This window comes from Tursiops truncatus, chromosome 11 (assembly GCF_011762595.2).
Source record: "Tursiops truncatus isolate mTurTru1 chromosome 11, mTurTru1.mat.Y, whole genome shotgun sequence".
NCBI lineage: Eukaryota > Metazoa > Chordata > Mammalia > Artiodactyla > Delphinidae > Tursiops > Tursiops truncatus.
The window spans coordinates 71,226,000-71,241,085 of NC_047044.1; the positions used below are offsets into that span (position 1 = coordinate 71,226,000).

At 34.5% G+C, this 15,086-nt stretch overlaps 1 protein-coding gene across 7 annotated transcripts in view; it reads right to left on the reverse strand.

The window, feature by feature from the left end:
- LRRK2 (leucine rich repeat kinase 2) overlaps nt 1–15,086 on the reverse strand; it is a 153,718-nt gene that overhangs the window by 12,011 nt on the left and 126,621 nt on the right. For 5 of the 7 annotated variants that reach the window (XM_033866912.2, XM_073788830.1, XM_073788829.1 and 2 more), the window contains 6 exons: nt 10,925–11,095; nt 9,598–9,698; nt 6,049–6,243; nt 4,569–4,762; nt 3,240–3,312; nt 1,036–1,220 (listed from right to left, as the gene is read on the reverse strand). In XM_033866912.2, the coding sequence (XP_033722803.1) occupies nt 1,036–1,220; nt 3,240–3,312; nt 4,569–4,762; nt 6,049–6,243; nt 9,598–9,698; nt 10,925–11,095 (919 nt within the window). Of the gene's footprint in view, nt 1–1,035; nt 1,221–3,239; nt 3,313–3,470; nt 3,624–4,568; nt 4,763–6,048; nt 6,244–9,597; nt 9,699–10,924; nt 11,096–15,086 lie in introns of those variants that run through there. The other 2 variants (XR_004528996.2, XM_033866916.2) reach the window with 2 other exon arrangements.

Here is a 15,086-nt window from a genome sequence, read left to right on the forward strand (position 1 = left end):
GTATGGAGGTTTCTCAAAAAACTAAAAATAGAACTACCATATGCCCCAGCAATTCCACTCCTGGGTATTTATCCAAAAAAATGAAAACACTAATTTGAAAAGATACACACACCTTAATATTCATAGTAGCATTATTTACAATAGCCAAGATATGGAAGCAACCTAAGTGTCCATCAACAGATGAATGGATAAAGAAGATGTGGTATATATACATATAAAATAGAATAATACCCAGCTATAAAAAAGAATGAAATTTTGCCATTTGCAACAACATGGATGGACTTAGAGGTTATTATGATAAGTGAAATAAGTAAAAGAAAAACAAATACTGTTTGATATCACTTCTACATAGAATCTAAAAAATAAAACAAACTAGTGAATATAACAAAATAGAAACAGACTCACAGATACAGAGAACAGACTAGTGTTTACCAGTTGGGATAGGGAAGGTGGGGAGGGCCAAGATAATGTTAGGGGATTAAGAGGTACAAACTACTATGTATAAAATAAATAAGCTATAACAATATATAGTACAACACAGGGAATATAGCCAATAGTTTATAACTATAAATGGAATATAAACTTTAAAAATTGTGAATCACTATGTTGTACCCCTGGAACTTATATAATATTGTAAATCAACTATACCTCAATAAAAAAAGAAAGAACAAAGAAAATTATACAAAATACATGTGTTAAATCCGTATCTTTAGTAAAATAATGAGTTGCTGCCTCTCAAATTCCATGTTTAATTTGATACAGAGATAATGAAAATAATAAAAAATTAGATTGATAGATACTACTAAAATTACTATGAGTTTTCATATTTTATCCCAAATGTGATTAGACTGGGTGATTTTTTAATGTTCCTCTGCTTTCTAAGTTCTATAATGAATATTTAAATTTACAATAGAAAAATAAAGTACGCATTTTGAAAGATCTTTGTTTGGGATTATCAATAGCATTACTGGCTTGATTGTAAAGAATAAAAATGAAAAATATGGTAAATGAGTTGCATAGATAAGAATAACTTACAGCTGATTTGTCCTGGTCTCAATCCGTTTCTGAATGGTGAAATCATCAGAAAATGAGAAAACTTTTGTACCACATCCTCCCCACATAATGTTTTTCTCGGTTGAATTCATGGATTCACTCAAACACATCAGTGGAGTGCTGACATTTCCTATATTGAGTGTCTTCAAAGGAGCAGCTCCTTTACACTTTGCCAAAAAGAGAAAACACATTCAGTAAATTGAGTAGCCACAGAATGAAACAGTGTAAAATTTCAGCTTTCTAAAAACTACTTTCCCATCTTAAATGGTTAGAGGTATTAAAATAAAAATTCAGGATACATTTTTCAAAGGACTTATAAAAACAGGATTTAATTCAAATGGTATTCAATGTGTTATCCTTATAACCAATCTCTTCACTTCTCCATGCAAAACTTGTACCGGAAGTAACTTAGGGATTATACTATAATTACGTCTTTGTCTCTCATTAGATAATAAGCTTTTTTGATAACAAAGAGTATGAATGGGTAGGATGTTGAATGACTAGATAGAACCACAGATGAATGATGGATGGAGAAATTAATTCTTTAATGATAAATGTGAACCTTAATAACAGAAAGTCACATGATTTCTTCAAGGTTAAAGAACAGGTTAACCACCTAGAGAAATGGAAATAAAAACAAAAGTAAACAAATGGGACCTAATGAAACTTAAAGGCTTTTGCACAGCAAAGGAAACCATAAACAAGAATGAAAAGACAACCCTCAGAATGGGAGAAAATATCTGCAAATGAAGCAACTGACAAAGGATTAATCTTCAAAATATACAAGCAGCTCATGCAGCTCAATATCAAAAAAACAAACAACCCAATCCAAAAATGGGCAGAAGACCTAAATGGACATTTCTCCAAAGAAGATACACAGATTGCCAACAAACACATGAAAGGACGCTCAACATCACTAATCATTAGAGAAATGCAAATCAAAACTACAATAAGGTATCACCTCACACTGGTCAGAATAGCCATTGTCAAAAAAATCTACAAACAATAAATTCTGGAGAGGGTGTGGAGAAAAGGGAACCCTTCTGCACTGTTGGTGGGAATGTAAATTGATACAGCCACTATGGAGAACAGTATGGAGGTTCCTTAAAAAACTAAAAATAGAACTACCATACGACCCAGCAATCCCACTACTGGGCATATACCCTGAGAAAACCATAATTCAAAAAGAGTCATGTACCACAATGTTCACTGCAGCACTATTTACAATAGCCAGGACATGGAAGCAACCTAGGTGTCCATCAACAGATGAATGGATAAAGAAGATGTGGCACATATATACAATGGAATATTACTCAGCCATAAAAAGAAATGAAATTGAGTTATTTTTAGCAAGGTAGATGGACCTAGAGACAGTCATACAGAGTGAATTAAGTCAGAAAGAAAAAAATAAATACCGTATGCTAACACATATATATGGAGTCTAAAAAGAAAAAATGGTTCTGAAGAACCTAGGGGCAGGACAGGAATAAAGACACAGACATAGAGAATGGACTTGAGGACACAGGGAGGGAGAAGGGTAAGCTGGGACGAAGTGAGAGAGTGGCACTGACATATATACACTAACAAATGTAAAATAGATAGCTAGTGGGAAGCAGCTGCATAGCACAGGGAGATCAGCTCAGTGCTTTGTGTCCACCTAGAGGGGTGGGATAGGGAGGGTGGGAGGGAGGGAGATGCAAGAGGGAGGAGATATGGGGATGTATGTATACATATAGCTGATTCACTTTGTTATACAGCAGAAACTAACACACCATTGTAAAGCAATTATACTCCAATAAATATGTTAAAAAAAAGAAAAAAAAAGAAAGAACAGGTTGGTAGCAAGCCAGACTTAAAACGTGTTTCCCCTGTTTTTTCCACAATGTATTTATAAGAAATTATCTACTTCACTTATATAAAAATGGAATTATTTCCATCCCTAACCTTATAAAGCAGATCTCATTTATCAATTCATCCTTGGTTCATTCCTATAAAATATACAGTTAATCAGTAAGTACTTATAGAGAATGTACTGTGTTCAACACTTCCTGAAGCAATAGAAAGGTAAAAAGCAGAATATATGATCCAGAATCTCAGGGAGTTTATATCAGTTAGAAGGAAGGTGGTGATGAGTAAACATAAAACAAAGAACTTAAATTCTCATGCAGAATGCATTCAACATTTACCTTAACCGTTTTATCTTCAAAAATTGCTAAGTTGCCATCAGCAGTTCCCACTAAAAGGAAATTTTTCTGCTTGCTAAAAGAAAAAATGTCAGAATTGTTACAAAAATAATGCTTATATTGACCAAGATGGTCTTAACATCCCACCTACCTTAACTAAACTTTAGATAGGTTTCTTCCTGATTATTGGCCTCTACCTCCTTTTCCTTAGAGCATTTACTTGAGAAAACTTACATTGCAACTTCTTTCTCTGCCCATTTAAGATGTAGAGCTTCTTCAAGTTTTACAACTCAAGAATGTCTTTTCTCAAGGATCTGGGTGCCCTCTCTGAAATGTCATCAGGAAGGATGGCACCCCTTCTCTCATTCTTTGTGGGAGGGTAGGAGCCTACTTCAATAAGCAACAATCAGCAAACACAGATAACCTAATCACACTGACCCTCCCCCTCCCCCTCCCCCAATGTCCTCCAGTACTTTTCCACTAGCTCATTACAGGGTTTAAAAAATCTCCCACCTTTTATTTCAGCAGAGCTGAGTCCAATCCCTCTCCCCTATTGCAATAATCTTAAATATAAAGTCTTCCTTGCCTATTTGACCTCATCTGATGAAATTTTTATTTGACAGTATCCAAATAATTTCAACTCCAAAATTGCCAGTGGAGTTTATATTTTAGCCACCAAAAACTTGGACTTCACATTTTTCTAATACTTTTTATTTTCCAGTACTGACTTAAACCAGAGAAGTATATGGTGCATAATCTAAATGGCTCCTGGAAATCATACTGCCCCAAATATTACAGCAACCAACCTGTTACACCTGAAATTCTGCCATTTCAATAAATTCCTGAGATAAAATCTTTTCGACTGATAATGGTTAAGCCATTTCACTATTGACAACTTCTGAACTCATCTACTGAAGTTTTTTTTCCAGTTTGGTAGTTAGTTAAGTGATATGCTTTAGACTGGCATTAACAGTTTATTGATATACATGTATTCAAAGTAAGAATGAATGAGAACTCATTTTTGAAGAGGCTCTACAAAAATCAACTGATGTGCTGAGTGGTGAAGAGTTAGAGCCATAGTTGAGATAAAACCAGGAGCAAGGCTGGAAGCCTGAAGAAATGACTGACCTATTTTTTAACTGTCTCAGCTTGATCTGTATACAGAAAAATGCAAATATCTTCGTGGCCTCCTATAGTTCCCTTTAATATATGCAACCAATGGAAAAATGTTAAAAATGAGCAACCTTTCTTGATACTGTAACAATTTTGCACACAATTAAGTCATCTAAAAGATATGTAATTTTCCCCCAATGGTCAAAATCACTACCTTACCTTTGCTTGGAAAAGGAATTGCAATACAAGCAAGTAACAGAATCAGTCATCTTTTCAAGAGTGTGCCTCTTTCTCTCATCTTCAGTATTGATGACGAGGAGCATGCCAGACTGTGTTCCAGATACAATCCAGCTTTCCTTTTCAACAGGAAGATGCACCAAGGCTAGGCACAATATTCTACTATCAGTAACTTCCTGTTAAGAAAAGAAAACACGCTCTAAAGGACTTGGTTCTAGCTTAAGTGACTAGAACTTACATAGAATGAAAATATTATGTAATCCACATACTTAACTCTTTTTACTTTCTTGGTTTTCATTTTTAAAACAATGCCAATTTTATTTAACTTTCAACAATAAATGAGTTAACTGGCAAAAAAAAAAAAAAAAAAAAAAAAAAAAGCCTGCCTAGAATGCACCTGAAACTAAAAATTGAAAATTACTTCTCAGTATCATTTCCCACTCCATCAAAATAATATAAGAGGATTGTTCAACCTTAAGAATAATGTTTAGGTACAACATTTCTTTCAAGGCAACAGTCAAAATATAAGGTTTTTTAAGTCTAGAAATTTACCTTATATTTCCCAATATAATTTATTGATCCATCTTGCAGAAGCCATGCCCAGATCTCCTCTATCACCCACCTCTGGCTGCTCTGAGTGTTGGCTACTAAGAGCTCAGAGCTGCACCCTTCACTACCTTCAGCTCATGGGAGCTGGCTTGTTAAGAAATGGTTGGGAGGTTATGCCACCCCTACCCTTGGGCAAATTGCAGCTGATGACTGACTGATAAGTGGGAATGAAATACTGGACCCCTTGCCTGGTGAAGGGATAAATCTGTGCCGTTATTCACATTCCAGAGTTTCTTGTGGGTAAAGACTGAGGCTAGACTTCCTCAGACACTACATTTTTGCTAAGCTTCTTCCCCTGATCTATGTGGCTTCCCATACCTCCTTAAAAGTTTCTCTCTCCTTGAATCACTCATATAAGATTCTCTGTTTCAGGCTGTGTTTCTAGCATTCCTGACCTAAGACACACATATACTGTGATTTTAAAATAAAACACACACTACTTCATTTCATGTGAATACACTTGTTTTAACAGGAAGCTAATTTAATAACACTCCTATATTATATTATATATATATATTATATATATATATACACATATATATATATATATATTATCGCAAGTAACTTTTTTTTTTTTTTTAAAGAACCAGTCACTGCAGTCCACTTGAAAGTCATGGACACCCTCGGGAATCTCACGGGCCTGGTTCTTGGCTGGGCCCCTGACAAAAGGTTCTGCCCAGCGGTTGAACCCAAATAGCTGTGTCCAAAACCAAATGCCGGTTCTTCAAGTCCTGGACACTTCGCACCTGCACACTGAGTACCCCTAAGTAATTTTCAATTGGTTTATGCTTTAAAATAATTTGCAAAGTGAGTTTTCTGGAGTTTCACTAATTTAAATGGTATTTGGACTTACCGCAGAAGTGTATCTTTCTGTATTTAAGTCAAGAAAGGAGAGCTGTCCTTTGTCAGTGTGCCCACAGCCCAGCCAAATGCTTGCATTCTTGCTGTTATGATTCATAGCAACCATGCATTCAACAGTAAAGTTTTTAGGTATTGATATATGCCTCATCAGACAGATTAACTCAGCTGAATTCAAAATGTCAAAGACCTGAGAAAGTTTAAAAATTAACAAAATAACACACATCAGGTTAACACATGCCCTCTTGAAAGATCATATCATTATGCATAATGTAGTATTAAATGTTACAGCACTAAACCTAAATCTTATTTAAACTGTGACCCATTCGGAGCAACAAGATTAACAATCAAACTATAGATATTAAGATAATACTTATTTTTAAGCTATGCATGATATACGCACTTTTGTACATATGGTATGTTTTGTAACTTGAAAAGAAAATCTCAAAAGTGCCAAATGAACAGAATTTAGCAGAGTCAGGAACTATTCTTCATTCAGTTTCATACCGCAGAGACGCATCATGTTGAAGGGCCCACGATAGAATACACCTTCTACCAGTTGAAGGGAAAAGACATTTTGATTTTGGTAACAAAACTCACAAATCACCTCTAGATTCTGTTTTTATATTTTTCCTTCAAGCACTAACGAACTAAAGAGATGGCAGAGAGCCAGTGTAAGGAAACAGAACCAGGGGTCAGGAAAATGGAATTAGAGCCCTGCGTCACAGCCACTTACCTGCCACTCATGAGGCTCCAAGACAGCTCCATTTCTCCCAGTGACTCATCTGACAAAGGTGATGAGTTTACGCACCTTGCCTAGTACACACTGTATTCTAAAGACTAAACGGGTATGTGAAAGTTTCTGAAAACTGTCATGTGCTAAAAAAAACCCTCAAGATTGTTATGTAATCTGTAAAATACAGGTGAAATATAAGTGAAAATTAAAAGAAGAAAAAGTAAAATAATAATTAAGCTCTGGAAAATTTTGCTTTGATAATTTTTTTTTAAAGTCTGTGTAATTAACACTGGTAGCAACCAAAATTAAAAAGTCAGTAAGGCAACTAGTCAAGATGATTATATGATGTTTGATAAAGGCAGTGTATACATGTCCTCAGCTATTTCTGAGTAGGAAATTTAAAATTGAACAAAAAATTTTCAATGAATTATTATACAAAATTGAGAGTCCACAACATAAAAACAGCTCTTATTTTGATCTATTAAAATCTGTTTCATTTAAAACATAGTAAGAGTTCTGTTTCCAATAATATGGTGGAAGAGGTTATTTGGACAAAACTTCCAGCTGAATACAACTTAAAATGCTGAAGAAATTATTTTTTAATCTCTTAAAAACATTAAAGATCTGACAACACCATATAGAATTTTCAGGCCAAAATATTAATGAAAGACAGAATCCAGAGAGGTCAGATGAACCCTGAAGCCCAATTTTCCCTTTAGGCATTTGTCTATTGAAGCAAAATTGATGTGTGGTTTTTAGTGCCTTGTGAGGCCAGTGGGAAAGAGTTAAACCTATGACCTGCCCAAAGTGGAGAATGTAGTCTTGTTCCCATAAAACTGGGATCCCAAAACGACTGCATATTTAGAATAAATGAGAACCAGATATAAAGCCACTCCACACTCCCACTCTCACTGGTTTATAAGAAAAGTTGCCTTGGGACTTTACAGACACAGTGGGAGAGAGCAAAAGAACCCTGAGAAACTGTTTATTAATTAATAAGCTTGTTCTCAAGATTTGTAGACCAGATTCTCATCACCTGGGTGATTCAAAAACATCTCAAGCCAGAAATTGAGTATAAAGCAATTTATAGCAAGATAATCCAGAAAAAGATGTGCAAGACCTAGATGCAAAATTATAAAACTTTATTGAAAGACACTTAAGAAGACCTAAATACAAAGATAACCCATATTCAAGAATAGAGAGACAATATATCATAAGGATATTGTCTACAGATTCAATGCAAGTCTAATCCAAAGCACAATAGAATTTTTCATAAAAGTTGACAAAGTGATTTAAAATTTTATATGGAAAAACTAGACTGAAGAACAGCTAAAGCATTCCTAAAGGATAAAAATAAGGGGGGGAAAGAGACTATTATAAAGCTTCAGGAATTAAGACAGGATTGTACCGGAGGAAGAACAGGTAAATTGACCAATGGAAGAGAATGTGTGTGTGTTTATCTTTGAGTGTATATTACAGAGTGGAAATGGAAAATAAAAAGATCAGTAGAAGACAAAGGAAGAAACAATTTCATAGATGAAGCTGGAAAAATTGGTTACCCATATGGAAAAAAGGAAATTGGATCTAGATTAAAATGTCATTTCCTGATAGATTCAGAACTTAACTATTAAGAACAAAACTTTTAAACATTTTGAAGAAACAATAGGTAAATATTTTTGTGACTCTGAGAGAGATAAGGACCTTTTAAAACAGGACCCTAAAATTAATAACCATAAAAAGAAGTATTGTTAAATTTATCTCTATTAAAATGAAGAAAATCTGTTAATCAAAAGGCACTCTTTAGGAAATAAAAATGCAAACCATGAATTGGGAAAAGAAATTTGCAACATATATAACCAACAAAGTTTTAGTATAAAATGTATAAAGAAGCGCTTTTTAAATTTTATTTTTACAAAAACAACTCAATAGAAAAATGGCTAAATAATGAACAGGCATTTTCCAGAAGAGGAAACATATATGTGACCAATGAATATATAAAGAGATGCTCATCTTTATTAGTAATTAGGAAAATGTAAATCAATACACAAGACTGAATCTATTTGGAAAAAATTAAGAAGTCAGATAGTACAACGTTTAGGGAGAATATATTAAAAAAAACAGCTACCTTAATATACAGGTGATGGAACTGTTAAGCTAGTACAACTTCTTCAAGAAATGATTTAGATATTCCCATATCCCATGATTCTGCAATTCAACTCCTGGTTAGATACCACAAAGCAATTCTGATACAATTTGCACTAGGTGACATGTACGACCGCACTCATTAACAGCACTATTTATAATAGCAAAAAACTAGAAACAATACCAATACCCACTGATATGATCATGGGTAAATACATTGTTGTGCATTCAAACAATGGAATGGAATAGTAGGGAAAGTAATCAACAGCTATGTTCAACAACATGAATGAAGCTTACAAAATAATGTTGGGAGAACAACTGAAAAAACTCAGAACAGCACGTGACTATGATTCCATTTTAAATAAATTATAAACTGGGTAGTAAAATCATAAAAAGAAAAATAAACAATGATTATCATGAAAGTCAGGAGACTGGCTACATATAGAGAAAAGAGGGTGATGCAATCAGAAAGAGGCATATGTGCGTTTCTGGGGTGTTGGCCCTTTATTTTGTGCCTGGGGTAGTGACGGGATAGAGGAGTTTTGCTTTATAACTGTTTTAAACTGTGTGTGTTTGTTTATATGTTTGAGTATATATATTTGAATATTACATATATATTTTTGATGTTCTGAACAAAATACTGATAAATTTTGACTACACAAATACCTGGGCAGAAGTAGGTCTTTCCTGAGGATTTTCTTTCAAACATTTTTTAATTAACTTCTCAACCATAGGCCATGGGGCACAACCATATTCTTTAACTGGATCTAAAACATTAAAAAACATATCACGCTTAAACACTGGACAAATCAGAACAATTATTTTATTTCTTCTCAATGTGTATGAGAGGTCCAGACATTGCAAAGGAACCACTGATCTCTATAATCCCATATATATCATGAATCTACTTATCACTCTTAAAGCTAATTTTGTTAACTGTCTCCACTAGAGACATCAAGAATGAGTTCTTAATTTTTACAGTATAAAAAGAGACACAAATACCAATTGAATAAAAATAGATTTTCCTTTCATACCTTCATTTCAAATAGACTTTGAAAACACTTTTGTTCATATAATAGACTGCTTTGCAAATACTTTTTATTTTAATATTCAATGTAGACAAGCATTTAATCCATTTAATCCAAAGTTACCCCCACAGTCACTTTGTGCACATTTGTTTTTTTTATAAGAGGTATGCCATTTTTCTGATTGGTATAGAATACAGACCTGAAAACTTTCACTGGAAAGCTAACTGATAAAATGAGGGAGATGACCTAGATTGTGCACAAAGTTTAGTCGAATAATAATAGATTTCCTTCTGTTGGGAATCTTTAAAGGTTCCCCAGAAGGAGATAGTTAAAGCTGTATTCCCTGCAGATGGAACATAGTATACACTCAAAACTTTTCTTAAATGAAAAGAAAAGCAGAAAATATGAGAAACTAAATATATTTAAAAGAATACTTTAGAATGAGAACTGAAGAGTTAAGGAATGAATGACAAAGCCCTAGAATTTCTTTAAAGCATGAGGCAACCATTCAAAATGAGATTTGATTTCATTAAATACTCATTTACTAATTCTTACTAATATTTACTACTAAAAATTATTATTGTAAATAATTCAAGCTTCCATTCCTGCATAGAAATTACTTCACTCCAAGAAAATGAAAATAGCCCAAGCTAATGGACACTTAGTAACTCCTTACAAGAAGAAAAGTCACTAAACCTGGAGTTCTAATAGTATTTCCTTCTCTGAGTATTCTTCTAAATATAATACCAAATATATCAATATTTGGAATATTAAAAAGAAGCCCTATAAATTCTATCTTTCTCATATGATTTTATTAATATGTCACAGAATTTAAGAATATTCATGCACTAAAAAAATTTTCAGCTGTGAAATGAATTACTATACAACTACAATTAAATAACTTGGAAATGAAGCTGCTATTAAAAAATAATAATAATCTTTATTGTAGATAAAATAAAACTTACCAGGTAATTTTCCTTGTATTGCCAATTCATCAAACTCATTTGGGAACTTCAAACCCTCTGCTATTCTACCTCCAGTTGTCAAAATATCATAGAGTAGCAAACCAAATGAATAAACATCAGCCTGTTGGTTATAAATAACATTTCCTCTGGCAACTTCAGGTGCACGAAACCCTGAAAGTAAACAGACATATTAATAAATATGCCCAACCCCAGAACTTATACACCCAGGGAGGTATATACTTAGGCATATGTGCTGATGAAGAGACAGGAAGATGAGTTCTAAACAGGCCACATCACCTCTATAAGAAGACATCTTAATCAAGTCAATTAACAGCCCTGTCCCAGGACATTTCACCCCAAGGTCCATCTTGAAGAATAATAAGGATAAACATTCAATAATAAATTATTAAGTGATATTTCATAATTAAATAAATAAAGCCTAAGAGGGGGGAAAAGTCTACATCATTCTTAATAATAACTATTCCCAGAGCAGTGTTTCAAACAGAGGAGGAGACAGGAGGGAGATTTCTAGACTTCACTCCAAGTCACTTTAACCTGGCTGCAATGCTAATGGCCTTATCATTCCAAGAATTGTGACTCTGCTCCTTGAACCCAACTGAACACTAAAAAGAAAACCTCGAATAAAACGAATAAAAGCCCTCTCTCTCAGGTGTAAGTTCATGCCTGAAATTCTCTGAAAGAAAAATAAAACCTTTCATTTTGCAATAGAGATAAATCATTTTTAAGCACTTCAGGGAAAAAAAAGTAATTTCAACATTACCTGTAATAGTCAACAATCTAAGGAAAACCAACTATGTTCTATATATAAATATTTGAAAAATAAAAACATTAAATTATCACTTTTTGACTATTAACTTCATGAAGATTAAAAACAATAACAAACCCAGAATGGGAAATAGGTGCTCTAATTCAAGTTTTGAGGGAATTTTAATTGATAAACCTTTCTAGAAGGTAATTAGTATTTCAAAATTCAAAATATGCCTACCCAGCAATATGATTTTTAGAAATTTAATGTTTAAAAATTAGTTTCATAAATGGGAAATTTTTAATTTACAAGTCTATTAATTAAAGCCTTTCAATATATCAAAAAGTTCGAAAAAATTAAATATACATCAAGATGTGGTTAAGTAAATTACTGAAATATTATGTAACTGTTAAAACTGATATTTGACACAGAAAGACGTCCCTGAAATATTAAGTAGAAAAAGAAAACAAAGACGCAGAATTTACAATACAGTATGTATATAAAACACTCAAGCACATTAAATCTAGATATATCTCTTTGTTGCCGGAGTGTTATTTCCACTAATTTATTAGAAACACATCTTTTGACCTGCTCAATAGCATTTGCTGCTTTCAACTCACAACCTTATGTTTTGCAAATCAAATCTTAATTTAAAACATCATGGAGTATTTCAACCAAAATGGGGAGGGGAGGGGGACTGAGGGCATCAAGACCTAAGCTACCAACATAACATTTAACTATCAATCTAAACCATAAGATCCTCCAAGCTACTCTACATGTATCCTTATCACTGAGGACTTCCCTGGAAAAGCAACTGCAATTTCTTCAAAAACTTTTGCCTTATTTTTCAGTATACTGGTCACCATAGTAGTAACAGGAAGAATAACATTTCAAGCTACTCAATGTATTCACCACTGAATTTAATTTGGGATGAAAATGAACACTTTTAATGTTACTTGTCACTGGAAGGCTAGAAATAGAAACATTTCCTGCCTGTTTACAAAAGAACAGTGTTGTCACCTGATCTAATACTGTGAATGATCTATGGCAGTTATGGACCATGCTACTGTACTACACGGATACCCTCTTTAGCACTGATGCCCCTCAAAGACTACAAATGTTAAGTACTAACTAAAATCCTAAATGTACGTTGTATTAGGCTGTTCAAATAAGTCATTTATTTAAACATGTATCACTTCTACTTCTAGGTAAGATAGAATAACAGGGACTAGACTTACCATTCTGCATAAAACAATGAAATAACTAGACAACATGTATGAAACTCTGGACACCAGGAACACAAGACAGTGATCTCTGAGAGAGAGCAAACAAACAAGATGAGTTTTCTGAATGCCCTTCAGAGGACAGGGAAAGGGAAGGCAAACAGAGCCTTCTGTGTTAAGAAGGGGGCCCCCTGTGTTAAGAAGACAGAGCAGAGGGCTTCCCTGGTGGCGCAGTGGTTGAGAGTCCGCCTGCCGATGCAGGGGACACGGGTTCGTGCCCCGGTCCGGGAAGATCCCACATGCCGCAGGGCGGCTGGGCCCGTGAGCCATGGCCGCTGGGCCTGCGCGTCCAGAGCCTGTGCTCCGCAACGGGAGAGGCCACAACAGTGAGAGGCCCGCATACCGCAAAAAAAAAAAGAAGACAGAGCAGAGAGTCCAGGAAAGAAAAGACACCTAAGGAATGTGCCAGGCATTGTGCTAAACACTTTACATGAATTTCTCATCTGATTTTCACAACAATCCCCTACAACAGATACTATTATTAGGTACTACTGTTGAACCAAGGAAAGGAATTAGGTAATTTCTCCAGCCCTGGCTAGTAAGTGGTAGAGCAAGGATTCAAACTAAGACACTGACTTCATAGCCCAAGTTTAACAGAATCTAGACAGTCAATAATCATTAGGTCATATATATCTATCTCCAGAATCCACTGCGGTGCCTAGAATGTGCACCATTGAGAAAGATTAATTTAAAACAGACATTTGCTCTTTTTATTTGAACATAAGTCTAAATGCTATTCATATTTACTCTCATAACTTTTTGCTTATATCACAGGCTAATACTCTCAAAATCTAGAGTAAATGCTAATCATCTTGTTAAAAGTTTTTCTGCAAATAACATTTTCCCCAATGTGAGACAATACCACAATTTGAGCTGCCCATGTTATAACTGATTTATAGAGGCAATGACACTATTTATATGATGAAGAGATGGGAATCACCTGGGGATCATTTAAATAACCTCAATGTCTGGGCTCCACCCAAACTATTTAAATCAGAATCCTGGGCATGGGGTCCTGCTACCCGTACATTTGAAAGTCCTCCAGTAGCTTCAAACATGTGGCCACATTGAGAGCCCCTGCTCCACACCTACTAAAATACAACTGTAAAGGACACAACCCTAGGGGATATATCCCTTAAGCCCTACATGTTATCTAATATACAGCCAGAATTGAAAAACATAACCAAAGAATCCTCCATCCTCCATCTGTCACTTAGACCGCATGGAACTTCTTGCAGTTATCGGAATGAGACAAGTCATTTTCTACCTTAGCACGTTTTGCCTGAAATGTCTCCTCCCACTTACTTATTTATTTACTCAAACCTCAAACTTCTCCTTTAAGATGTCATTCCAGAGTCACCTCCTCTATGAAGGAAGTCCTGACGACCCATAGCTCAGTTAACCACTTGCGCCTTGCACTATCACTGTACCTTGAACTAGATCTCCTGCTGAAACTAATACAATGCTTTATGATTATTGTTTACAGCCCTGTTTCTCCTGGCAAAACGTGTGCTTCTGGAGATGAAAATTTACATTTATTAATGCCCATTCTCCAAGTTCACCACGAAAACAGCTAACACACTTGGCGCAACTGCAACATGCCAGCTCTTCTCTATGTTACTTACATGGGTTACCTCATTTTACCCTTAAACAACGCTGAGGTAGGCATTATTTTTCTCGTCACAATTTACACAAATGAAAAGTGAACCCCAGAAAGTGAATCTTGAGCACCACACAGCTATTAAGTAGTGACACCAGTTTGATATTTGGTAAACATTCAATAAATTATTGCCAGATGCATGAATAAATGAATAAAAAATAAGAATACCTTTCCCTTAGAGAATTATTACAAGTCACAATGTTAAAATAATTGGGAAAATATGATGCATTTGTCTAAAAACTATATTTAGAGATACTTTTCCAGAGAAGTCTGCATTTAAAATATCCATAGATCAAAAACATGAGAAATTTATAAATTAGGTCTGACTATATATCACAAAGTACACAGAAACATATACTTTCTTTTTTACTTTCCAAAAAGTCTGAGTAGAGCATGTTTCATAATTTCTATCAGATGATAGGTATAACCAGAGAATAACATTTTTGTTTACCC